This window comes from Epinephelus moara, chromosome 21, assembly GCF_006386435.1.
Source record: "Epinephelus moara isolate mb chromosome 21, YSFRI_EMoa_1.0, whole genome shotgun sequence".
NCBI lineage: Eukaryota > Metazoa > Chordata > Actinopteri > Perciformes > Serranidae > Epinephelus > Epinephelus moara.
Genome location: NC_065526.1, coordinates 14,185,831 through 14,213,432, shown reverse-complemented (window position 1 = coordinate 14,213,432; position 27,602 = coordinate 14,185,831). Strand labels below are relative to the sequence as shown.

The window sequence follows — 27,602 nt, the reverse complement described above, 5'->3', positions numbered from 1 at the left end:
CTTGTCCAAATACCTTCAGACCAAACTGTGTCACACCTACAGCTGTTTCTCTTTGGCCCTGAGAAGAAGCTGTTCAACATAATGGAGCTCTGATTCATTCAATGTTGAGCATGTGAACAGTGCATGATAAGGGCGGAGATTGCGTGACGTCACGCACCGGGCTGACAAATAGCAGCGCGTGTTTCTCAGCCTATGATTGTACAGTAAATACTATGCGCTCTGCCTCCTTTCCTCTCGCTGCAGCGATGAAAGCAGAGGTGAAAACCGAGACAAACCAGTGGATGTGCCATAAAACCTCTTGTTAGAGCTGAGATATTCTTCTGGCAGCAGTGAAGCCGGGTGAGCTCGGAGCTCTTAGGTGGTTTAGTCGAAGATACGACGCTATCTGTGTGAGAGGGCAATCTGAAGCGATCCGAGGACGACAGAGGGGGGGTTGTCGGCCCACTGCAGTCTGAATCACCGCAGACTCGCCCCACCGCTGGTTCATCATCGACGACATTTGACGGTCTACGTGCGCATCCTCTCGGAGGCAGAAAGCAACTGGAAGGGACGGGACGTAAGCCCGTGTTTGACCCTCTGCCGCAGCCCCGAGGTGCGCTGCTTGGCAGGGCGTGCTAAATAATGAGCCAAAGGGACACACTGGTTCATTTGTTCGCTGGAGGGTAAGTCAAACTACGAATTTCACTATGATATTGGGGTTGTTGTTTTTTTTACAAATAGTGTCCGCATTTAACCGTAACTCATCGTCTGTGTTATCTGGCTAAATTAAGCTAGCTAGCAAGGGCCGTTTTTCTATGCAGCGCGTGCATGTAACGTACAACCCTGTCATCTGCGCGCGCGTCACTGTCAAAACCGTTGGTTCAAAGTACTCTTCCGGTCAACTTTTCAAAATACGACTACTTAAACAGTAAAATATTAACATAAATACGACACAGAGAGCGTGTTTGATCTTAGGTGAGGCTACGGGTATACCGCTGAGTATTTTCATCGTGTGATGTTTGTAAATTACAAACTTCTTTCATTGTAGCGACAACATTTTGGGCTTTTATTTCGAAGGCACATTCAATGTATTTCCGGTCTCGTTGCTGCTTTCCCTCGATAACTTTATGAACTTTTGCAGCAGCCACAACAGTGCAGCCTATTTTCTCCAGAGATTTTGCATTTTAAAACCCTGAGAGATTTTTAGATGAATGAAACAAAATGTGGGGTCAATGAACTTTCCAAGCATTTATATTTGTGTATTTATTGATAGATATTAACAACTGCAAAAATCACAACTACTCATTTTAAGGGCTACTAAGGGGTTCCCACACATTTTCATGTGTATCAAGGGCCCCTTAATCTAGCAGATGCGCATTACCCTGCAAACATCCATCCATCTGATAATATGTGTTCCCAAAAAACTATCATCTGAAGTTTTTTTTCTGTATTGTAGACCTGTCCAAACTGTAGGTGAAAAGTAATATTCGGTGTGAAATGCAGGTGCTGTTTCTAAGGATCTTTTGGAAACCTCAAAATGAGGCCACAAAAGCAGTACTGCAGGTTACAGAGGAGGCCTATATAATAGTTGAGCAACCATTCTTATTCACAATACTGTAGATAGACCCAACAACTTTTTCATCAAAGAAAATGTCAACATAGATCTAAAATGAAACTGTTTGTATACACAGAAAGTTTCTCTTATTTTAATCTGTTGTCTACAGTTTCTCTGTCGTCTGTTACCTTGTCTTTCATCTCTGCACCAAACCTTTGACATTCATATGTGTTAATCTCATCACACCACAGCTCTGCTGTTATCTGTCTCGTCAGGGATTTAAAATCAAAGAACAACACAAGAAACATTGCTAGCTTGAATAAACACAATCAGATTTGCTTTCCCCAAAAACCTAAGCTGCAGGCCTCACTCAGCACAGCATTTCCTCTCACAACCGCTGTGAGACATGCACATGCAGCAGACAGCATAGCGCTGAATGTAGGCCAAGGGTCACAGCTGCCTGTGAGCGTGAATGTAGGTCAGCCCTTTTGAAAGGTAAATATAACTGGTGTTACTCAAAAGAGACTGCAGCTTGAGGAATTCACTGCCAAAAGCCACAATGTCAACCCACGCCACTGATGGGCTACAGCTAGTTTACACTTCACCTGTAGAGCATTCGTATGGTTTGTAACTATGATAGTCATCAAGTACTTTCCAGCTTTAGGATGGTTTGATTGTGAAGCTTTGTCTGCACAAGTCCTATTGTGGAAAGCACCAAGCCTTTGGTGAAAGCAGAGAGGATCAGTGAACACGCATGTGTGGCATGGGGACAGAACATTTTTTTGAGATGACGCGTGGTCGCTCATAAGATTAAAAGTACTAATTTATGCTATATTAATGAAATTGATTGTACAATGATATTTAATGAGGAGGAGATTGATGACAGTTAAATTAGCTTTAGTTTGTTTACAGGCTGAAGTCTTCAGTCAGAGTAGAGGTCATAGTCGAACCAACACAAGTTTCTTTGCTTCATTTATAAGTAGTCAGGTTTTTCTTTACGGTTTGCACACGTGTGTGAGCTTAGCAAGACAGCCAAACAACAGTCTAATTTTCATGACAGCTCATTCTCGCCTTCTCAGATGGCAAAAGTCAGCAAAGTGGTTAGGGTTCCACTGAACCGTGGTCAGTTTCCTCTGAACTGCATCATGAAACCACTCAAACACTCTTTGCATGCAGCATGCATGTGCAGTATCTTGCATATCACAACACCGCCTCATGGTGTGTGGATGTGTGCCTGCTCGTAGATAATTTTAGAGCTAAAGGGAATAACAGATTGTGTTACCAATGATTGGGGTGGTCAGTATTAGAGGATGGTTTAAAAAAAGAAAACTTGCAGGGGAAAAAATGATGATAGATGCGAGTTGGCTCAAATTCATTAATAGTGCATTTTATTTATGGAGCGCTTTTTAAGATACTCGAAGATGTTGCACAGCTCAAATTAAATGAGCAAAATGAAAACATGTTGCAAGCACGCTGCAAACATGTGATGCTTTTGATTTACATGTCACTATTTTGATCTGTCCCTTCTCTACTTTGACTAATGTCAATGCTTATAGGGTGTTGTTTTCTCACCATGTTTTCTCCCTTTCTATCCCTTTCTTCGACCATCCCCTTTGTTTCTGCACCCTTTCATCCACAACCCCTTCCCTACGTCCCTCTAGATGCGGTGGCACAGTGGGCGCAATTTTGACATGTCCTCTGGAGGTTGTGAAGACCAGACTGCAGTCCTCTTCCATCACTCTCTACATCTCTGAAGTCCAGCTCAGCACCGTCAACGGAGCCAGTGTGGCCCGTGTAGCTCCACCAGGGCCTCTGCACTGTCTCAAGTAAGGAGAATTACACAACAATTTAATTTTAGTACCTTTACTTTATTAGGGATCATTTAAAAAAGGCACCATACCGAGGTTAGTTTAGATTAGCTGCAGGATATGGGCGTAGAATACTTATCTTAACTGATTCTGAGTAATTGGTCAGATTTCTAGTTGCAGTATATGTTAAATGGTGAACCAATATTATTATATGAATATCGTGTGGAATTTTGTTTCTTTTTGTTTGTGATATAGCTTCTGTCTTGTCATTTCCTTGTCTTAGTCCTAGCTGAGTGGTATATCTCAACTTGCCTGATGATTCTAGATGTGTGAAATGAAAAGTGAATATTAATACTACCATATCCAAAGTAGTAGTGATTGTTTCTTAAAAAGTTTGTGTGTAAATTTAGGCAGTTAAAGGTATGATTACCTCATTAGATGTAAAGCGACACCACGCAGGAATTGTTGATACGGTTTGTGAACTATATTGCCAGCGAAAGTGAAAGCTAACCCCAGATTCACTCTGCTCGGTGTTCTGCCTCACTATATTTGCATTTTTCCGACGCTGTGTCCTCAGCTTTGGTAGCTTCCTGCCAACACTTATAGGGTGTCATATGTGATGATAAGGAGTGATTACTTTTGTATGAGACTATACATTGTTTTAAAGGAAAATCCTGCAAAGTATACCTTCCAGACAGCCTAAATACATACTGTGCAATTCTATGGCAAGATGCAAATGGAGGCTAAGAGACGCAAATCTGCAGTACGCACTGAGGCAAAGGCATGTCTGGCCAGTTTCAAAAAATGTCAGCCTAGGAGAAAATTTACTTTACTGAATGTGCGAAGACAGGAGCAGAGGGAAGACTGCCTGAAATGTACTAATAAAACCTGTCAGAGCTGTGAAACACACACTCTGTGTTTGTTGTCACAGCAAATGTCCATGTCAGTTGGTGAACTTGTTCTTTGGCTGTCTATGACCTTAAGACCCAGATTTGGTCTCTGGTACTCTAAAGTGAATCCACAGTAATATTGAAACGGGTTGTTAGTCCTTTTTCTGTATCATTGTCATCTTCCCACAAGTTTAAATTTGCTCTCATTATACACTACGCCCTTTTACATTTTTTCCCAAGAACAAATGTGCTTTTAGAGGGTAATTATTTGCCTCAAAATGGCAACTTGAATACTCCATGACACTGAAAATTACATTACCGTAATGAACTTAAGACTTAAGATCATTTTAAAAAAACAGTAAAATCACTCCAATAATGTATTTAGCCTTTAATTTGCCTGGGGAGTACTAGGTGTCACATTATTTTGGATTTCTGGTGAATTTTCTTTTGCAAAATATTTGTTTAGTTGTTAGACTCTACATCCGAGACCCTTGAGCATTGCAACAGATAAAGAGTCCAGCCTCAAGCATATTTAATCAGTGGCATCCAGGGAAAAATTATATCTTGACCCTAAAGCTCTGTGGCTGTTTTGGGTACTTTCTCAAAACAACTTCTGGGAAACCAGTGTAAGAAATACACAATAAATTGTTCCTTTTTGTGCCATATGCTGTCATTCATCCTCTCATTAGACAGTGGGAAGTTAGCAGAAAGACAGGAAGTGAGAGTGAAGGGGAATCCAACGTTGGTTAGGTGTTTATTTGGAAGCTACCGAAAGCCAGTTTGTTTGGATACTCGTAATTACTGTCGGTCGCTGAGAGATTAACAGTGTTAAAGTAAATGGTCAACGCAGCCACAGTGTTCCACTCTTGTTCTCTGGTAACCTATTTCCAGACCGTCACAGAGCATGTCACACACGGTTAAACATATTGCATAATGCACAAGCTGCTGTGTGTGGAATTTTCCACAGTCAGATACCTTAATTATTTTGCAAGCGAGGAATCATAGACAAACCTGTCATGTTTTACTGCATACCACAGGAAAAATATTGCCTTTTTAAACATGAAATTTAGATTTGCCAGGGTATTAAGAAAAAATGCTGATGTTTAATCCTCATTTGTCACCAAAGTGGTTAACCAGAAATTGTTTTCCTCACATCTGTTTGGCTAAAGAAATGATTTCTTCTCACTGGCTGTTAATAATTCTGGATGTTTCTTCTGTCAGTTTGCCTGTTTAACAAGGCTTTGTTAACTGCTTTCGTCAGGATTTAATTTAATAACATTGCACTAATGACTTTTTCGATTGCAGTTAATCAGAGCTTTGTTTTGGACTTGAAAAAATTGGACTTGTGTCAACATAAAGCAGCTTCTTATGTCAGCGTTGAGCTAAACGGACACGAGCAGAAACTGTACACCACCACTGCACGATCCAGAGTAGCAGGACAGAAAGGGAAGAGCAGTACGGCAAGGAAAGGAAAAAAACCCACACGAGTCAAACTGGGTCAGCGTGCACTGAGGTGCAGGCATTGTTCCATTTTGGAACAGTATGTTAGCTTATAATTTAAGTTGTCTGACTGTGGAGGAGGCTGTCACTTCAAGGTCTGTGTGTTGTGTAAACTTGGGCAGTTACTCTTGAGGAGATTCTGTATGCTGTAGATCATTTTTGAGTTAAAGTATTTAGCTATGAACAGAGGTTGGAAAACTCTCACAGCCAGGGTAGGAAGTCACAGCCCACAAACCCACAATCTGAACAAAATACAGCTGCAGCTCCAAGAAAGATACGGGCTATGTCTTATTTAATTGTATGGGACAGCTCAAGGCTAGAGAATTTAATCTACCCCCAAAGGACCAGTTATTATCAAGCCCAAAGGACCACTGCCTTGTCTTTTGGATCTCTTAATTTCTTCCCAGGATGTTTTTTTGATGTACTTTGCACCACAGTTTATGTGTAAATATGCAACCAATGAACTAGAAGCTGTACTCGTTCTGAACGAGGTTTCTGGATTAGGTTGGAGATGGATGAACAGTCTATGAACTCGGGTAAGAGCAGACAGTAAACACATGATATCACTACTTTAAACACCACCATAGCAAGGACACCTGCCATTTTATTTATTTTGGGTCTGTCAGTATGTTGATAATGACCCGGTGTATAATGTCAGGTTGTCTTGAGTGTCAGGTCCAGGCAGACTGCCCAAAATGTTATAATTTACTGATCCATCTGCTGAGGCTACTTAAGGATTTACAGGATTCTTCCTTTATGTTTCCCATGGTACCCTTTAAACTTTAATGTTATGTATTATCAAACAGGATGCAAGTTTTTTTTTTACATACAATGGTGAGATAAAGAACTATTGTCAGACCTTAAAGAAATCATCTTAGATTTTGGGAAATACGCTTTTTAGCTTGCTTCCTGTTTGTCAGATGAGAAGATACAGTCATGTTTGTACGATAAATATGAAGCTAGCGCTAGCCTTTTTACCGAAACAGGCTAGTAGTTTCCTCCTGTTTCCATTCATTGTGCTAAGCTAATTGGCTTTGAAAATAAAAACATTCCAATATTTTGGTTCTGGTTTAAATTTTGTCAAGTAAAAGTTCACATTACAACACCTGGATGCACGGGACTCCCTAAAAACTTTGTATTTTACCTCTGGGCGGTGCATTACATCCTGCATCGTACACAGTGTTCCCTAATGTGCGTCCTCTTTGGGTCACATTGACTCGTCTAGGGAGACTGTACACTAAGACGATGTTAATTAACCTAATCTTTGCCTTAAGCTCAAGATTAAACCTACAGGAGACTTCACCTCACCTCCAGTCAGTCACATAATTATTCACCAGTGGAATACATTCATACAAAGCATATTAAATGAATGTCAAATGTACTGTATGCTTGCTCTGTATTATGATATGATTATCATGTAATATAAGAAAACATGACTCTAAATCTCAATTTGTTTCTGCAGGTTAATTCTAGAGAGAGAGGGACCCCGTTCACTCTTCAGAGGACTGGGACCCAATCTTGTGGGTGTGGCACCTTCCAGGTATGTTCAGTGTTATACAACATATTCTGGGTGTGGTGCATGGCTTCTTCTGCATACCTTATGTCCTGAAGGGGAGCTATAATCCTTATATTCAGGTTCATACTTGTATTAAAGCTTTCTAAGAGAACATATATAAATGCTTTAATGGTCAGAGAGCACATGGAACACCTGTACACATTCTCTGTGTGAGACGCTCCATTTTAGCGCCCGTCTCTTTAAGCTTCTCTCCCAGAAAGCCTACTCCACTCTCATAGGCCAGCGTTTCTAGGTCTTTCGTGACTTGGCATCTCTGCACCGTCATTGCAGCAAGGGAATGACTGTAATAGAGAATAGCGGCACTTTTTACAGTGAAAAATCACCAATAAAAGCTTCTAAACACAACTGAATAACTTCCAGCAGGAATCTGAAATTATATGAGTATATGATCCTGACGTTGGCATGTAGCTTCATCTAGCAGTGTAGGTTACGTAATGTAAACAATTGCAGTAGTGTGCCTGGAGCAGATGACTATATACAGAAATCTGACACACTATGATGTCATACTGAATAGGGCTGTCACTAATGATTATTTTCATTGTCGACTAATCTGTCGATTATTTCTTCGATTAGTCGACTAATCATTTCATCGAAAAATGTGTTAAAATGTTGAAAAATGTCGGTTTGTCTCGCCCAAACCCCAAAATTACGTCATCTAATGTCTTGTTTCATACTCACGCCAAAGGGTTTTAGTTCACTGTCACGGGAGAGTTTGTAAAGCTGCCAATATCTGAACGTAAGAAGCTGCAGTAAGAGTATTTTGGGGTACTGTTATAGTACTTTTCTATGAAAAATGACTCAAACCGATTAGTCGACTACTAAAATAGTCACCGATTATTTTAATAGTCGATTAGTCATCGATTAGTCGACTAATCGTGGCAGCCCTAATACTGAAGCTAAAGTAGAAAAAAAACCGCTAGAAACAGAGTGTTCAGGATGGTAGGAACACTGAGGATTTTGCTCACATCTACATACCTTTACCTTATTATGTGAAAACTGTGAACATCCTTCATTGTAAAAGCTATAGATAGGACACAAAATATGGAAATACATATCAGGTCCCCAAAATCACAGAGAATGAAGCCATGCCTGATAACCAACACAGGAGAGTAGGTCACAGCAGTCTTTGACATTTATTAGAAACCTTTAGAATAAACCAGTGTTATCAGCATGAGCACAACCTGTTATCAGAAAATAAACGCGTTACTGCGTCATTTACTTGACATGTTACATCAAACCTGGGCGCACACACACTGAGGAATGTATTTGCGTCTGCTCGATCTTAGCTTTTTCTGTCTGACTCATTCAGAGCTTATTTTGGCAGTAATAATAGCTGGCCATGAATACAGTTATGAATGGAGTTAAACTCACAGAAATGCAATGCAAATCTGTGCTTCAAATCCTGCAGGGAATGTGTAGGTTCCCCCTCTCCTAGCTCGGCTGGATAGGGTTGCATAACAGCCTGAACTCAAACACCGTCTGAATGGAACATCAACAACAGCAGGCGGCGTCCAGCTGTGACGCCCCTTGTCATGTGACTGCTGATGTTGTTGTGTGTTATCACAATGGAGTTCGTATACTGAGAGAATTGTGTTGTGTCTAATCCCCCTCCCTGACCTGTCTAGTTCTCCCTAGCTACCAGTGCATCACATGGCAATTGTCATCCTCTTCCCGTTGGTTCGTCGTGGTCCCCGTCTCTCTGTTTGAGTCATCTGTTCCATTCTCTTATCCTCTGTCTCTCTCGCCATGTTTGTCATTCTTTGCCTATATTAAATCAGAGCTGTTCTGTCCTCTGGGTCCTGCACCATCTATGCTGTCTCGCCCTGTCTGGCTCAGACTCTCTGAGGGGTGAAAAATGCCCTTGGGTTTGCATGTGTGTGTGTGTGTGTCAGCCCCGTGGGCTAGCTGTCCAGCTGTGGACATGGCAGCTTGTTTCCTGGTCATGACAGCTTTAACAAACTGTGCTATAGGAAGATATTGTTACATAAGAGGTGAGCCTGATGAACTCAGTGGCAACATATGAGATTTCCGGCTCTATTATGTGCGGTTTTATGAACCAGTTGAAGCCTAATGTTGACTTTTAAAAATGACTTTTATGGAGTACCAAATTTAGATGAATCTGGATATTTAGTATGTGATTGTCCCACCACCTAACTGAAGCTGTATCACATTTAACTTTGCTGAAATAATAAAATTAAAGACACCATTTTTTATGGCTCCACTGGCACATCAAATAAATAATTCAGGATGACTTTTTTGTTTTGTTTTACATCATTTTAATTAGCAACACCTTTTAGATTGTCACTTAATCAGAGCAGCTGAATACATCAGTTTAGCTTTCAGCTGCAGGCCGTAAAATGTTACTGATCATTCTGAGATAAAAATGGCTAAATTACTTTGGGTTATTGAGCAACATGCTGCCATCAATGTCTGCATGGTTTATTATAGAAACGGCAGGCAATTCCAATTTTGAAGATATATGGCAACGTAAGATATTATTTCCAATTTAACTTAATCGCAGTCTGATTTAGTTAAAGCTTAAGAATCAGATGCAATATAATTGAATGAATTAAAAGATTTATTTGTCTACAAGGGAAGGTCTGGGTTGCTGGGCTACAGAGTTAATCTCTCCTGTTATAATTAGGAAACAGCACTCTGACGCTGGAAAGCTAAAAAAAACTGTGATGCTAATGAGGGCGCAGTCCACTGGGCTCGCTGCTGGCATTCATTAGCAACACACACACACATAACAAATGCATACAGAACAGCTTGCACCAGTAGCATCAGTCAGTGCGGATGAGGGATGCGCGTACACACTCAGACCCACTCACATAATTCATCTCTCATCTGCAGAGCAGCATGATTATGTCATGCATGCTCTCAGATCAGGAGGAAGGCAGGGAGGGAAGGTCAGCCGGTTTAATTCCACTCAGCAGAAATGTTGACTAAATCCTGTGATTTTATTTAGTGAGGAGCAGGGAGAATCATGGGAGATAAATCTGCTACTAAAGCGTGCTATGAGATTGAGACACACACACGCACACTTGCATGCACATACACACACAGGCAGAGATCAACTTCTTTCAGTGGCTTGCATTTAGACTACATATTAGCTTGGCTTAGCTCTGCAATTTAGGTAGTAGTTTTTTTACAGGCAATTGAAATGACGTGTTCATATTTAAAGCGGCTAACTTAAAGACATACTATGCAGGAACACAAAAGTAATCTATCTCTGTCATCACTTGTGACCCACTAGAAGTGTATGGTGGTGGACTGCAGAGACTCTGCCCTCTGTCTGAAGGTTCTTATTTCCCTCTTATTTAGCGTCCAAGTGTCAGACAGTAAGCAGCACACATCCAAGAGGAAGCTACGAAAATCACGGACATGGCACTCGAAAAATTAAAATATAGAAAGGCGAAATGCAAAGCAGACAAAGTTATTTCCAAATCAAGAGGGGATCTGGGGTTGACTTTCATTTTCACGTTCTATTAATGATGTCCCGATAAAGTTTTTTTTTGCCCCTGATCCCAGTCCAAGTCATTTTATGTCCCGATCCAATACTTCTATTACTATCCTTAGATAAAACAGCTGCACAGTGCACACTTCAAGCACATTAAAGTTACTCGAATCAATCCAGTGTATATGCTTGACAGTTGAATAGCTCTGCAATGCATTAAGAAAAAAAAAAGCCTCTAAGCTGTTGAATGAGAGTTGGAGAGGTGATGACGGCTGTGCATAAAAGCTTTGCAAGAAAAAGAACAGCTGTGTGACAGCTGACGTAAAAAAAAGAAGAGGGTCGGGCTCTAAATAGCTCAATATGGTTGATCCTTATCAGTTAAAAAGATGCCTTGTTTGGACCTGATACAGGTCTTTGAGACTGGATTGAGATGTCCCTACTTTCAGTGGTGATACTAGGGATGTTCCTGGCGACTAATATCTGTTAACTGTATTTAATCAATTGTGTTTCCTCACCAGTCAGTTGTAGTCAGAGGTATACTTTCCTGATTTTCAACCAGCTTTATGTCATATCAGTGTGGGTAGTATGTGTAAATAAACTGTAGTAAACTTCCCTCCATTTTACCAGATCTCACTGCTCCTCTCCCAGCTCTGCATTGCAATTTTCTCTCCTAAAATGTTTTCAGAAACATATTTTAACTTACTGTTTAACTGTAATGTGACATTGTTTAAAAACAGCCGGCTGCTATATTGTTTCCTGTTTCTTGTGTGAAACGCACAAACCTGAATTGCGCAACTCATCATCAGTGGTGCATATTGGTCTGGTGCAGCACAGTGCATCCTGGTAGTTGTAGGTTTGCTACCTTTTGAGCAGAAGCAAATGCCATAGCCCTTTATCTTTGTTTTCTCTGGTTTATAGCACCAATTTCAAATAATAATAATAATAATAATAATAAAACTAATAAACTTTATTTATATAGCACCTTTCAAAACAGAGTTACAAAGTGCTTTATAAAACTGAATAAAAGGCAAAGCAAATAAAACAGGATAAAAGCAATAAAAACAGAATACACATAACAGGGTAAAACACAATAATAAAGCAGTTAAAGTCACTGAAAGGCAGTTTTAAACAAGCAGGTTTTCAGAAGTGATTTAAAAGATGAGACTGAGTTTGCAGCCCTGATCTCCTCGGGCATGTCAATCCAAAGTCGAGGAGCTCTGACTGCAAAGGCTCTGTCACCTTTGTGAATTAATCTAGACTTCGGCGCAACACAAAAAGATGCATCTGAGGATCTCAGGGTGCGAGAAGGAACATTGGGGAATAAGGCACAGTGTTTGTGTCTTTCTACTGCATAGACAGCCCAGTTTATAAAAAGACCATCTTTCCAATAGTGATGCTTCTTTAATCCTTTGTCAGTCTAACCAGTGTTTTTAATATCTTCTTACTAACCTCTGTCTTATTTTCCAGGGCGATCTACTTTGCGGCCTATTCAACAGCCAAGGAGAAGCTAAATGGGGTGCTGGAACCGGACTCAACCCAAGTGCACATGGTGTCGGCTGGGATGGCAGGTAATGATGGCTCCGTCTCCCCCTCCCTTCTGTCTGTTTGTCACTGTCTGTCGCTGAGTGTTATCTCTGCCTGTCTGTCTGTCTGTCTGTCTGTCTGTTTGTCTGTCTGTCTGTCTGTCTGTCTGTCTGTCTGTCGGTCTGTCAGTATAAGTGTGGGCAGTGTAAATCACTGATGGGTTTTATATTTATATATAAAAAAAACATGTTAAAGAATTATTCAGTTTGTCTTCATTAGACGGATTTCCTTTTACTTTTTTCTTTTCATCATTTTCACAATTTGAAGTATCCCAGAGTTTCACTTCACCCCTCACCCCCTACCCCCCCTTACCCCCCTCTCCATATACATGTGTGGGATGGTGGGATTTTCACAAATTTCAAAGCTTGTGAATATCTAAAGCATGCCAAAGCTAACGAATGATAATATCTGTTATAAGTAGGCATTACGTAGCTGTTTCATGTATAGACATATGAAATTTAAACAATAGGGGGTTTGTCAGAAAGCACAATTTAAGACTCTCAGGATCAAACTGACCTTGACCGTAGTTCTAATGAACACAGCCTCACACATGCAACGTTTCCACTGCATGGTTCTGCATGAGTCTGACTTTTAAGGTTCACTTACAAACCAGCAGTGTGACAGGCAATACCGCACCTGCACCGCTTCCGCACATACAACCAATTAGGTCCTTAACTCGACACATCGATGCAGGCTCTGTGGCCCAACTTGCTACAGTAAACCCTATGGAAACCATGCACCGTTTAAATAATACTGTTGGGCAGCAGTTTAAAGTGATCGTTTTGAGCCTTTTCATACATGTGAAATTAAGATAATATATTTTAAAACAAAGGTAAATCAGGAAAGACAATTTAAATGAATATTTTTTGCATATTCTCATGATAACGAGCAGCATATCTCCGCAGTTAACATGCATTTTATTGAAGTTGCTCTCATATTCCAGGTGGCGCAGAGCAGTCATCTAACACCTGTGATCGGAGCCGCATGTTTCACCGAGAACCAAAATGGAATATGATTAAGGCAATATAATTACCTGGCGGGTACCCAGGGGTACCTGACCCAATGCAGGACTCAGTGTAGGCAGGGTACTCTGTTGACTGGCCATAGTGACACCATGTGAAACTGCTGTGGTATCATCTTTAAGGTGACACTTGCTAAATCCTTTCATCGACAATCAAACAGGAGAATGTCTGCACTTCCTCAATTATATGGGGCAGTGGACATTGCAGTTTTGTAGGCTGCTCTGTAGAGTTTTAACCCCACCTTCTGGTATCGGCTCAGCTCGTTTGGAACCTCGACTCGTACCAAGAAGAAAACCAAGTACTATCCGCAACCTTTGCGAATTGAAAACCAAAAAAGAGCCAATCGAGTTTAGTAGAGGCATGCCGTACCATGCAGTGGAAATGAGCCATTAGTTTATTGTGAAACCATGAAAGATACATTTATCCATGTTGTAAACACTGTATTTTCTACAGTCAAATTATTCTCCCCAAAAAAAAGAGAGAGATAATCTCCTGTCTGACATTTGACAAAGATGGTTACAAAAGCACTTTGAAATCATGCCAGTCACATAGCACATCACTGCTGACTCTTGCCAGCTTCTATCTGAGCATTTCCTTTCTGTAAATACACCCAGATATACAGTACGTTGTCTTGTCAGCCCACATACAGTTAAGGAGGCAAATCCTTATATCAGCAGTGTCAGACTTTAATGCAAATGAGACACAGCAACCAGACAATTTCAGGCTATAATGTGCCGTAGCTGGCATTTACACCATGACTGAGCTGTATATATTTTCAGCTGTTTGACAAAATGAAGAAAACCACATGGTCCTCAAAGTTTAGGTTGTGCTTTCCTCCTCTCCTAGCCCCTTTGTCCCCCATGTCCTCCATTATTTTTTATTTCCTCCTTTGCCCCTTTTCCCCCTCTTTTTATTCTTCATTTTGAGGCCTCTCCTGAGGACTCTGTAAATGGTTTAACATCCCAGTTGTTACTTAAACAGTGTGGTCTGGGCCCCCTTCTTTGCTCTGTGTGTATAGAGGAGAGAGCACAGCCCCCAAAGGTCAACCGGGGCCCCTGGCACTCGGGCGGACACGTCAGGTAGCATCCCATTTCTTTACACTGGTATGATGAAAACCATGGTGATTTTTATGAATATTAGAAAGTTCATAATGGTTATTCATTTGTAATGATATTACCATTGCTCATGGCAATGTGTTTGCTGCTGGACTGTAGTTCTAGGTTCTTATCATAAGGTTTTGTTACTGCTTAGTCTTGACACACACCTCCACCTTCCCCTTAGCCTGTTGCCTTGTTCCATCAGCATAGTAAAGGTAAAGTAATGACACACACTTCTGTGGATTTTATGTCGTCCACACTGAAAGAAATGCTAACCTTGTCACTGCTATTGATGTGCTCCATTTTGTCTTTTGTCATCATCCATCATCACCTTTAGTGCCTCAGTCATTTCTTTTCAAGGAGAATCGGTATCAGTGCATCATCTAAAAGGCCGACACTATCTTGACATGACTTCCTATTTTCTAAAATTAATACTTGTGGCTAAGATGCAGAGACATTTAATAGATAGATACTTGACTGTCATTGCATATTAAAACACAGTGAAATTTGCTCGACAGTAATCCACTCCATTTAGCAGCATACATAAATGAATATACTATAAAAGGAAATATTTAAAGATATAAATAGTCACATATATATGTTATAAAAATACAATTGATAGTTGCACTTATTTCATTAAATGGAGGAGTTGGAGTAATGGAGTTGGGTGAACTTTATTACAACATATAAAAGAGCCGGTGAGTTTCTCTTGGACAATAGTGATTTTATCTTAATGTTGCACTCATGTCTTCATCAGATGGCAGTTGCATTTATTTATCTAGAGTACCTTGAACAAAATATTTGTGTAGTTATACTGTATACTATGTGCTTTTATCTCAAAATCCTGTATTACAGTAAATGTAATTTTATATCATGGTAGGGTTGCATCGTTATACTGGTTTCAAGGTATAAGTGATATGAAAACTGAGGGTTATTCTACCGTGTACATTTGCTCATCTATGATATATTGAAAAAAAAAATACAACTGGACGGAGAATCCCACCTTTGTTTTAGTTATGTTCAAAAGGGAGAGTTTTTACACATACTTCCATTTTTGAAAATGGTTTCAAGTTTCATGTATGGTCATAAAACATTTGAAAGAAAAAGACTAAAAGAAGTGAAACCTAAATTCTTTCAAAATGGAAGCTGGAGTCATGAGAATCACAAGGTCAAGGGAGATTCCAGCCCCAATTTGCTAGGTGCTGCGGTAGAAATGGTATTGCCTAACCTTTACTGATATACACATTTCTACCATTGCCCGGTATATTCGTCACATCCCCACATATTCCATATTCAGTCTTGTCAGCACTGAGAAATAGCAGAGTTAAAGAAAGCCTCAGAAACTGAAGCTAAATTTGACCCCGATGTCTGGATAAATGCCTCCAGTTTTGAAAAGTAACTTTGTGGAGTCAATGCCTCTCATGGCCTCCCTGTGCTGTGAGCTGTGGGCTTCCTTGCACTCGGGGAAGGGAGGCCAGTCCCACTCCTTCACTTTGACTTATTGTCTCTCGTAGCAGTTAATCTAAAGCATGCTTGTCTTCTCTGAATGTAGGTCAAACTCCTCTGGAGAAACCGCACGGAGATTATGTGCCTATGGAAGGGTCATAATGCAAACATGCAGCTGCAGCTCCAGGTCTAGTCAGCCTGTATAGCTGAAGATAGTCAGGAAAAGGAGAAGGAAAGAGGAGATGACATATAGAAATTGGCCACAGGTTAGAACTGAACTTTGGTTAGGGTTGGGTGCTGCTGCTAAGGACTCAGATGAGCACCCACAATTAACAAATCCAACTAAAACTCTTCATATCAAAGAGTTAAATTGTCATGATCAGAGCAGCTACATAGAACAGGCTATATTATGTGCGGTTATGAACATTAAGCTGTTAATTTCGCACTAAACATTGAGACTTCTTGAACATGCAATACTGTGGAAAACTGTTACCCTCTGAGGTTCCTTCTCAAGTGTCCTTTTGTATGACGTCTTTTTGCTAGAAGCAGGTTGGCTCTCTGGAGACACTTTTTTCCTCCACATGCAAGGACAACTTAATATTAAATTTATCCCAGTTTTCCAGAATGAGGTTTGGCCCAGACAGGTGGCTGAGTTGCGTTCATTGTTCCACCTCATTTGATTCATCTCACTTCATCCTTATGTCATCACATACTCATAAAATGCTCTCCTTTCATCACAATTGTCCACCACTTCGAGTCACACAACGACAAGGTTAGCATTTCCACCTGCCTCTCTTAATTTTCTACCTTTTTTTAAGACAGCATTTGATTTTAATATGTAGATGATAAACTGATAATGGCACAATGATTATGTAGAATACATCTTCTATATAATTTTCTGCCTTTGTATTTGTACTTGTGTTTTACCTCGCTCTGGTGAGATGGAGCTGGAGTTTTGGATTGGGTTGGCTCCTGTTCAGTCAACATTTTCTTTATGCCCGTTGTTAAAAGGAGTAAAGGGAGGGATATACTGTAAAGTGACAGTAAAAGAAATGTTAAACACTTTAACTCTAGAGCAAATTAAAGGGGATGGGGCTTAGAGTTGGAGTTTGGGGAAAGATGGGGGGAGGTCCGTCCTTCACCTCCCATCTCTTCTCCAACTACCTGTATAGCACCAGTGGGTTTGGGTGGGTGGTTGGTGGGGTTGGGGGTGGATGTGACTGCTGCTTGTGTGTGACTGTGGTACAGAAAAGCCTGTGTCTATTTTAGGGCTTTACTGTAAAGCTTTCACCCCTGCGTGATTGGGTGGGAGACCCCCGCCATCTGTGCCCCCCATATCTGCAGGCTACTAGCTGCAGCGGGGAGGAGCTGGAGGAGCTTTGCCCCTCCCTCGTGAGTACACGCCATAGACGCTACTTCCTTCTACTTCCCTCTTTTTCCTTCTTCCTCTTTTTGTTCTTCTCTTCTTCTCTTCAACAGACCTGTGTCTTCCTCTCTTCTTCACGCAGTTGCCTTAACGTAGGGCTGATACACTAGATGTGACTGAGGTCTCTCTCTAGATGTGCCCTTGTCTTAGCTGTTTCCTGCAAATGGCCATGTTTTATCTCTCTCTGTTACGTAATTTTTATCAGAAAATATTAGAGAGACTTTGTGTCATTTCATAATGATGCAAAGTGCTCGATTAGGAGCTTTACACCCATCATATCAAACATTACGTTATTGTCTAACGTCCTAAATCAGGGGATATTTTGGATCTTTTGAAGTGGGGCTGTATGGGGTAGTTATGCATAGTCAGTGTATTACATACAGCAGATGTCTGTCGGCACGCCCCCAGTTTGGAGAAGCAGGCAGGAATACCGACACAGAAGCTAAGCAATGTACAGCTGTGGAAGGGCGCAGCAGCAAAACATTTTTTTATTATTATTATTTTAGCCACCTCAAAACTAAGAAGGATCATTATAAGTTTAAGTGCACGCTATATTTAGAATATTTTCACTGCTTTACCTTGCTGTCAGACAGTGATTTCCGATGGGGGAAGTGAAGCTGTTATATCGTCTCTTCAAAGCCAGACTCCATAGAGAAAAACTGTGATTTTACATTGCTGAATACAGGAGCTGCTGGTTAACCGCTACCTGGATCAGTTAGTCTCTGTTATTATGTGACACTGGCGTTTAAAGGGGTTAATTCGGATTCACCAAAGTCACACAATAACACAAACAAACTAACTAATCAAGGCAGTGGTAGACCAGCAGCTCCTGTGTTCAGCAAGCCAAAATGACTGTTTATGTCAATGGAGTCTGGTGGCTTTGATGAGAGTATAGATGGGGAACTGAAACTGTTAATGGCTTCCCCGTTGGAATAGGCTTTTATAAAGGTTAAGCAGTGAAAATATTCTCAATATAGTGTACACTTGAACTGTTATACATTTTTTTGATTAGAGGAAACTTTTCTTAAGTGGCTCAAATACATCTTGCTGTTGTCACCGATCCACAGCAGTGCATTGCTTAACTCCTGTGCTCCCTGCTTCTCCAAACTGGGGGCATGCCGACCACCATCTACTGTATAATACACAGACTATGGATAAGTACCTCATATAACCCAACTTCAAAAAATTCAAACTACCCCTTTAACAAAAACACAAGAACACTGTACTAACTTCACACAAAGTATCATCTCCTGTAAATAACTCAAACAAGCTCATGCACACACTCACATCTGCTTGACATATACTCTGCACACACAACTGCATTTTTAATGCATTTCATTATCAAGTTTCAAACTAAGATAGGCTGTGAAAGCAGATGGACATATAGAACCAGGTGTCGCATCGCCATTGGGATGTAAAGTCCGCAGTAAATTTCACGTCAGAGACTTTCCACTTTAGTCCTGCTGAATAATTGAAGAATCTTCTCCAGACACCATTTTGTTTCACTGTGCTGCTGCAGTTGTGTTCGTATCAGGCCAACAGCGTCTAGTGTCGAACCAGTTAACTACTGGTTTGTTTAATGTCACAGAATAAGCATAAAGATGTTTATGCATGTCTAATAAAGAGGACACATTCATATCGCTGAAGCAACAATAAGAGAAAATTCAGATCAATGACAAAACTAAGAATCAAACTTTCTGTGTTGTGACTTGAAGTTTTCTTTTCTAGATTTTCCTGATACTTTTTCTGTGTATTTCAAAACACATTTAAAGTAATGATATTAAAAAAAACAGACCGCCTCCGCTCCTTAGCTCTTTAAAATGAGCTTATGTTTTAATAGCAAATGCTTTTTATTAGAAACACAAGAGCTCTCATTAGCATTTCAAAGAAATGAATCTGACTGCAGTATAATAACAATCTGCCGCACTCAAGGGCCTAAAATGACTTTGCTGCTTGGCCTCATTTCCCAGCGTTTTCAGTTAGATATTTTCTTAAGATGACAAATGGAAAAAGAAAGCGCTCACAGCTGCCGCCTTCATGCACTGTTGATAGTTGAGATGTTTCAGGAATAGAGCTGTTGTATACATACGCCTGTGCAGCATTTCACATGAAGAGGATCAATATGTGGAAATGAAAAAGCATGCATTTTTAATTCTGTTTCAAAAAAGATTGAATCAATACAGACATTATTTTGAATAATCTAACTCTCTATGACTGTATTAAAATATCTCACAGTGAAGTAAAACAATGAAGCGAGTTGATCCTGTTTAGTGAAGTGATCTCTCATTGTCCTTGTGCAGTAAAGAATATTTAATGCAGTTGATTAGATTGTGTTTTTCCAGATGTCTTTGCATCTGTCTGAACCTCTGTATTCCTCTGAAATTCCCAGGGTTCACCGCCATCACAGCCACCAATCCCATCTGGCTGATCAAGACTCGTCTGCAGCTGGAAACCAGGTGAGGAACCCCAAAATTTTATGTCATAAATCTAGAAGCTACAGGAGAGAGGACTGTATTAATTTTATTGTTATTGGACTTAAACTAGAAGTCTCTGTGCTATTACAGAAACCGGGGGGAGCGGCGAATGAATGCATTCGAGTGCGTGCGGCGGGTGTACCAGATGGACGGCCTGCGAGGTTTCTACAGGGGCATGTCAGCCTCATACGCTGGCATCTCTGAGACTGTTATCCATTTTGTCATCTATGAGAGCATCAAACGTAAACTGTTGGAATGGAAGGCCCACGCCAGCATGGACGAAGAGGAAGAGTCCGTCAAAGATGCGTCGGACTTTGTGGGCATGATGCTTGCAGCAGCCACCTCAAAAACTTGTGCCACCTCCATCGCCTACCCTCACGGTAACATTCTGTTTTGATCATCTTTCTTTTGTTAATGTCAGACTGTAAATGGTAAATGGACTGTACTGGTATAGCGCCTTTCTAGTCTTCCGACCACTCAAAGCACTTTAACACTACTGAGTCACGTTCACCCATTCACACACTCGTTCACAAACTGGTGGCCGAGGCTATCATGCAAGGTGCCACCTGCTACTCAGTAACCACGCTTTAATTGACACGCTGGACTCCAGTTGCCTACCATATAGCACTTACGATTGTTTGTGTCTCAGTTACCAATGGTAACCACAGTTCTTTTAAATAGTCAGGATTGAGTGAGACAGCTGCAACCGATTGCAAAACAGACTGCAATGTAACCACCCAGGGCAACTTTGCACCATCAATGTACGTCCACTATAAGTGTTTGTTTTTGCCACTGATAGGCTCAGATGGTTACTCTTAGATTCTGACAGCATTATGAAAAGGATCCCTACAGAGATACACCTTTTTGTTAAATATTAAGATCCTATTTGTCTAAGAAAAAAACAGAAACAGCCCTGACATTGCTATCGCCAAACCCACCAGACTCCATTTAAACAGATAGTGACTTTAGCATGTATAGAGCCAGCATATTTTCACACCTGACTGGGTGAATTAAGGGTTGATTTTGACCAAACCAGATGATTTGGTGATTGTTGGAATAGTTCAAAGACAAAACAAGACAGCTTTTGTGAGTTTTCATTTGGTTCTTTGGACTTAAAATTAAGTGAGTTTTTATAATGATAAAATAACTGTTTATCTACATGGAGTCTGGTGGGTTTGACAATAGCGATTTTGGGGCTATTTCTAGTTAAATAGAAAGGTTTATCTCTGTAAGGATCCTTTCCATGACGTTGTCAGACATTTACAATAAAAATCTGAGCCTGTCAGTGGCAAAAACAAGCACTTGAAGCGGACATTAATTGACAGTGCACAATTGCCCTGAGCGGTTACATTGCAGCCTGTTTTGTGGTGGCCAGCAGCGGCCCTCTTGCTCAATACTGGACCAGTTTCAAAAATTGCTGATCCTATTAGTCACTTAGACACAAAACATGGGAAACTGAGGTCATGGTTGAAAATTACCAAAGTGGCCCTTTAAGTATGGAGCCAGAGGCAGGAGGCAATTAGCTCAGCTTAGCGTGAAGACCTTTTTAAAGCTCTTCTGTTAACACATCATATTTTGTTTAATTTTACCAGACATAAATGTAAAACAACTACTTGTAGTTTTGCGGGGAGGAAGCATTGAGACATGTTCCATTTTCAGTGAGGCAGTGACTCACTTTTTCTCATTGGAAAATATCATGGTCCACTCACACTATAAATATCATTATCATTTTCCGCCTACCTGCAGCCCACAGCTGAGTGCAACATTTTAGATACCTTCTGTTGGGATTGTCTAAAGTCATTCAGGGGCATAGACACTCATTATCACTAGTATTCACAGTGTCAGATATGGAAATTTAGCTTTAGGGAGACAACACAACACACATAGGCGAAGTCTAACAAGTGTCTAATGGTGTATTTAACACATTTTCTCCCTCTACTCTTAAATCGCAGAGGTGATACGAACACGGCTACGAGAGGAGGGCAGCAAGTATCGCTCTTTCTTCCAGACTCTGTTGACAGTACCCAGGGAGGAAGGATACCGGGCGCTGTACCGCGGCCTAACCACCCACCTCGTCAGACAGATCCCCAACACGGCCATCATGATGTGCACCTATGAGGTGGTGGTCTACCTACTTGGCCGTTAGCCCATCAGGTGTGTCTCCTTCTTGTTTAAAGAGGGAGACGTCCAGAAATGACTGAGAAAGAAGCCCTTTGGCGAGGAGTGAAGACAAAATGTCAAAATGAAGACCAAAGGAAAACCGAAAATACTCTAGCGGACCAGAAGAGGATTAAAGATATAAGAAATAGGAGGGAGGAAAGCCCTTTGTTACCATATCAGCATCATCACCTCTCCTTTATCAGAGTGCTGTGACAGACAGAGGTTGCTGCAGCTCACAGACGAGGTAACATGGGTAGGATGAGAAAGGAGGCACTGACAGAGGAGACAGAAAGAATTTGGCACCTTAAACTAAGGGTACCTCTGAAGGATTTTAAGCACAATTCAGTGGCCTTAATAGAAATGGTTTTGTGTGTCTTTGAGTGATGAGTGAAAAACAGCCTTTTTCACTCTCGGATAGGGATGATATTGTGAAAGGGGAATGCTTGGAGGCAACTGAACTTGAAAGGACAGATAATTAAATGTAGGTCAGTTTCACTCTACTTGGCACTATTATTCTGCACTGGTCTTGTTTCAGTGCTGTGAGACTACTGTATAATTAGATAACTGGCAGTATGGAGTGCTTAATTAAAGCTGAATGTCAGAAGGAAATTGGCATTTTAAAAAACGTGTCACTTGAGCCACTCATCTTTGCACTACAGAAGGTGTGGCTTCAAGCATTCCCCTCTGAACGCTGCAGTCAACCCCCCATTGAAGGCCTGAAGTTCATACACAGTTAACTGGCCACACACAACAATGAGCTTGTGACGGCCTGTCACTTGAACACATGCCTCAGAAACCAGCTTGTGGTTATGAAGAGTAGGTTGAAAAGCTGACATTCAGTGTTTTATTCCCTCTATAACTCAGTGCCTGGTGGTGACATGCTTCGGGTGAAGCTGGCCTTCTGTGTGTCGACAGATTCTCTTTGTTGAAACTGAAATAAGATCGGCACACAAGGCCAGCTTCTCCCAGCGCCCGGTCGCTGCTCAGGACTTGTAAATCTTGTGTGAAGACATGAGACCAGCGTGTCCTTTTTGAGATGTGAAGTGTGATTGTCCAAAAGGTACCAAGAGTTAAAGGGAAACTTCAGTATTTGTCAACCTGGAACATTGTTTTTGTTTCTAAGGGCGTTTTCAAATTATGTACGATTGATTAGTATCATGCCTGAGTACGATTGCCCCCTCCTCTCCGTTAGTAATGTTCTGTACATGAGTACACTTATTATCTATGTGACATTTTTGTCCTGCTACAGTGTAGAAAAGGTGAAGCAGTAAGGTGGATCTCTGCCGCTGTCTGGTGCAGAGCTCTCTGCCTCCAGACTGCAGGTCCAAGGCACCAACAAAGCTGGATCAGGGTCTCTCTGCTGCGGGCTGAGCTGCAAGAGGCATTAGTATTTATTTAGACTGTTTCATAACTGGTTACAAACTCCCTGCAGTTACATTTTATAGCAGTCTGCTTCTGTATTTTTGTACAGTTGGTGTTCACCCTGTATGCGTACTGTATCAGAGTACACATGAACCGAACTCTAGACCACCTTTTGAAGTGGACCCAGGCACAAGTTGGCATATTGTTCCCAGGTACGGTACACAGTATTTACACTAATTAAACAATCTGGACTTTGGGGTCAACTGTGCTTGGGTCACTGATGTGAAAGCCCGTTAAATCAGTGGTTCCCAACTGGTGGTGCGTGGTCCAAAAGTGGGTCGCGTGTCCATTTTGAATGGACCGCAAGTGACCTGCGAGTTGTTAAAATAACACTTTATTTTGAAGTACAGTGAATTTACAGCACAGAGCTTTTATTTTGAAGTACCGCCTCTTGCTGTACAGTAAATAACTAACAGACAGCTACTTAACAGAGACAACAAACTAGCATGAAGACATGGCCAAATGCAAGTATGACGCTGAATATGCCAAACAGTGTGGACCTTGAAGGAAAAATCTGGACCCCGTGGCTGGACCAGTTGGGAACCACTGCCTTAAATGACTAATGGGAGCAATAATTTTTGAAATTGGTCTTGTATTAAGTGACGGAGCTGCAGCCAGCTGCCACGAAACAAGCTGTACTGTAAGCACTTCAGGCAATAGCGCACCACCATTGTGTCAACTAAAAGCGCTTGCTTTTGACACTGACAGGCTCAGATTGTTATTATAAGTGTCCGACACATCATGGAAAGGATCCCTACAAAGACATAAAACGTTTTTCTTTACCCTTCGCTTGATCTGGTCTGTTTGTTACTGTGTCTAATCAAATCTTGTTCAAGCAGAAGACTTTTTCCCTTTGTGGAAATCAGCTAAATATTCACTCATGACATGAAAGACATTTATTTCTCTGTAGGGTTCTTTCCATAATATTGTCAGACACTTAATAACAACCTGAACCTGTCAGTGGCAAACACAAGCTCTCAGAGGATGTACATTGACGGTGCATAATTGCCCCCAGTGGTTACACTACAGCTGTTTCGCCTCTGCTGGCCACAGCCCTCTCACTCAAAATAAGACCACTTTCCAAAATTGTCGTCTCCATTAGTCACTTAGACTCAAAAACATGAGGAAATAGCATCCAGGTTGACAATTACTGAAGTTTTGCTTTAAATATCTGCTATTGGAGTGCCACTACTTGAATCTAACGTGATGGTGTGGGGGAATGTTGGAGTGCGAGAATGTTGATGGAGTTTCATCATCACCCCATAACCTGGTTGCGTGTGAGCGCGTGTGTCTAACATGTTCGTCAGTTTCACCTCGACGATCTACCTATGTTCAAGAATGTGCGTGAGTGGGTGTGTTTGTGCATCTGCGGTCATGGGTGCCTGCATGTATAATTAATATCTACTCCAGATTTCCCTCCACTAACTATTAATCTTTCACGACACTGCGGTTGGGAGTGTGGAGAAAAGCTCCTGAACGACAGCGGCAGCTTTCATTTCCCACTCTCGTGTCAGTCCTTCCTTCCAGTGGCTTCCAACTGACCCGATAACGTGCACGTTTGTGGCCTTTTAGGGCTTGTGCTTTGCATTTTATTGTGTGGACAGTTTGAACTTGTACATTGTAAAAGAAAAAGAAGTATTACTGTATATCCAAATGGTATTTTGCGCAACTGTTCTTATAACAGATATATTGTACAGATTAGAGTTCTCAGTAGTTGTGAAGGATGTCCAAATGTGTGTATATAATATAGATACTGTATATGCATATCATCTATTGGGTTTTTTTTCTTCTTAGGCCCCTGTATGATCAAACTGTAGATTGCATTTGTTTGTTTTCATTTATGTGCAATTTAACCTTGTTTGACTGTTGACATTAATATTGACATCGCTTGACAGATTTTTCCTACAGTATAAACAGTTTTTTGTATTTGTATGTTGCTGCAAGCTATCATGTTAACATTTGTGCTAACGCTAAAGCTAACAAACGCTCCAGGACAAATATTTTATCGTAAGCATTTGTGCTGGAGCGTTGGTCGGTCATCTTGTGTTCCATTTCACATAGTTTGGATGTTTCCGCCATTGGTGAGAGTTTACATAGTTTATTAAAATAATCAGAAGTTAATCTGTCAGATTTTTACCCCTTTTCCACCAACAGGCTCCGTTCTGGTTCTAGCGCCAAATTCTGAACCCTTCAGAGAATTTCGACCAAAAATAAATTGTTTGGAAACTGAAAATTTGGCTTCCAGCTCTAAAAATAAACGTCAGGTTTTCCTGTGGCGACACCAGTAGGTGTGTTACATACTACAAGTTTAAAAGAGAGGATGGAGAAGGCAACAATAGAGACGTTAAGTGAGAAAGCATCTGTAAAAGAAGAGCGAGCAGTGGTCTTGGATAAAACAAATACCTGCGATAACAAAACAAAAGCTTGCAGGTAGTGTGATCTGCCATCTTGCTCCATTGTGTAGCACCTTCCACTGATGATGCATCTGTGATTACAGTGGTTCCATTCAAGCAAGCTAGTTCGCTCAAAACGCAAAGTTCTGGTCCTGAACCGAACCGTTATAAAAACCAGAGCTAATTTGGTGGAAAAGAGGTACTAGTGACATGTTCTCAATATCAATATGTAGTATGTAGTATTTTAATGTGAGAGTTCAAGAACTGGAGTCATCTTTCTACAACATTGTACAAAGCTTGGACTGTGTAGTTAAAGAAAAACAAAAAAGTCAGAAATCGCCAGGCTAATCTGTTACTGAAGAGGGTTCTTGGTAAAAACAGTAAATGATCAGTTAAAAAGACTCATATAGCAGACAAAAAGAAGGATGTTATGGGAAAATTTGGCACACACTTTTTCAAATTGTGTCCAAGCACCTTATCAAATTTTATTGAATAATTTTATATTGTTTGGAGTTAAAACATCCTTTCCCATGACAGAGAAAAGCCCTCCTTCCACACCCTCTCTGACCCGGCTGCTGTGGTCTCAGCACACACTCAGTCTCCATAACAAACTGATAAAGTCTGCACAGTATTGTTTATTTCTTCAGTTACAGAAAATCTGGTTTATTCATGCATGATTTTCTTGAACGCTCTTATTTCCCTCCCCTTGTTCCAGTATAATTTCAGAGGCAAACTCAGCCCTGTGTTGTTACCTGTAACAGTTATTGACTTGCATCTAAATGTTGCTATAGCTCGTTGCTGATATATATGTAAAAGAAAGCTGTCTCATTTTAATGTCCATGTTTTCCTGTAAAACACTAATAGCTTTTATGTCTTTCGCGCCGTTGCAGAAATACTTGAGGTCAAATTACCAAAATGTGAAACAAACAGACAACTGGACAAACAGTGCAGACATTTCACTTTATTTTTTTACCTCTCATTTCAGTGTCTGTACGCAATTCAGTATGTTTCTCCTGTACGCTCTGACAGGACGCAGCCTCAGCAGGGTCGAATGAAACCTGGAAGATTGTTTTTTTTTTTGTTTTTTTTTTGCCAGCTCAATCATTGATGTATTTTTTTGTTTGTTTGTTTTTTAAACACAAAAGTAAATAAAAATCCACTCGCAACTAAAATTATATCAGCTTTTTCTTTTCTTCTCATTTTTGTGCAGGTATTTTCCTGATTTTAGCGCAGAAGTTTAGCCTGGGGTTAAAAAGGGACACACTTTATTGGATGTTGGAGTAATTTATGAATGACAATGCACAATATTTGACTGATAAACTGTACATAGTAATAAAAGGCTTCTCTTTTAATGAAGAATGTAGCTCAAAAACTCTGCAGTTGCCAATACTTTTTCACTTTACTGAAATTTTAAGTGCAGAATTTGCATCTGCAACGTAAAATATTGGCGTAAATTACTGGCCACTAGTTGTATTACTTCCACAGTAAATTACTGTTCATTTTTACAGTAAATTGTTGTGGAATGACAGCTGTATACTCTCAGAGTAGGTACACCCGCGTATTACTGTGATTTAACAATATGCTCCTGTAAAATTACTACATTTAACTGTAACCTCACACTTAAAGCCCATTATGTTCCTGTGATATTACAGTGTGTTCCTGTAAATTACTGAATTTATGTAGATTATGTACATTGGATTATTGTGATTTAGCAGTATGCTCCCACAGAATTACTGTATTTCACTGTAATATCGCAATTGAATTCCATAACCTGAACTTTTGTTTGGTATAAATTTTTAATTTCTAGCTATTT

General features: G+C 40.6%; 1 protein-coding gene across 1 annotated transcript; it reads left to right on the top strand.

Annotated features, from left to right (window-relative positions):
• The first annotated feature begins 207 nt into the window (after nt 1-207).
• slc25a36a (solute carrier family 25 member 36a) lies at nt 208-26,617 on the top strand. Its single transcript, XM_050074724.1, has 7 exons — nt 208-662; nt 3,196-3,360; nt 7,195-7,272; nt 12,233-12,333; nt 19,730-19,796; nt 19,905-20,194; nt 21,767-26,617. The coding sequence occupies exons 1-7, from the start codon at nt 622-624 to the stop codon at nt 21,958-21,960; spliced, it is 936 nt and encodes a 311-aa protein (XP_049930681.1). The 5' UTR covers nt 208-621; the 3' UTR covers nt 21,961-26,617.
• Nucleotides 26,618-27,602: the final 985 nt, after the last annotated feature.

Bases quoted from the DNA above. Each gene is read 5' to 3' on its own strand.
- slc25a36a (XM_050074724.1), top strand. From the start codon at position 622: ATGAGCCAAAGGGACACACTGGTTCATTTGTTCGCTGGAGG. The intron at 3,361-7,194 runs GTAAGGAGAATT...TTGTTTCTGCAG, and splicing joins GGGCCTCTGCACTGTCTCAA to GTTAATTCTAGAGAGAGAGG. The intron at 19,797-19,904 runs GTGAGGAACCCC...GTGCTATTACAG, and splicing joins CGTCTGCAGCTGGAAACCAG to AAACCGGGGGGAGCGGCGAA.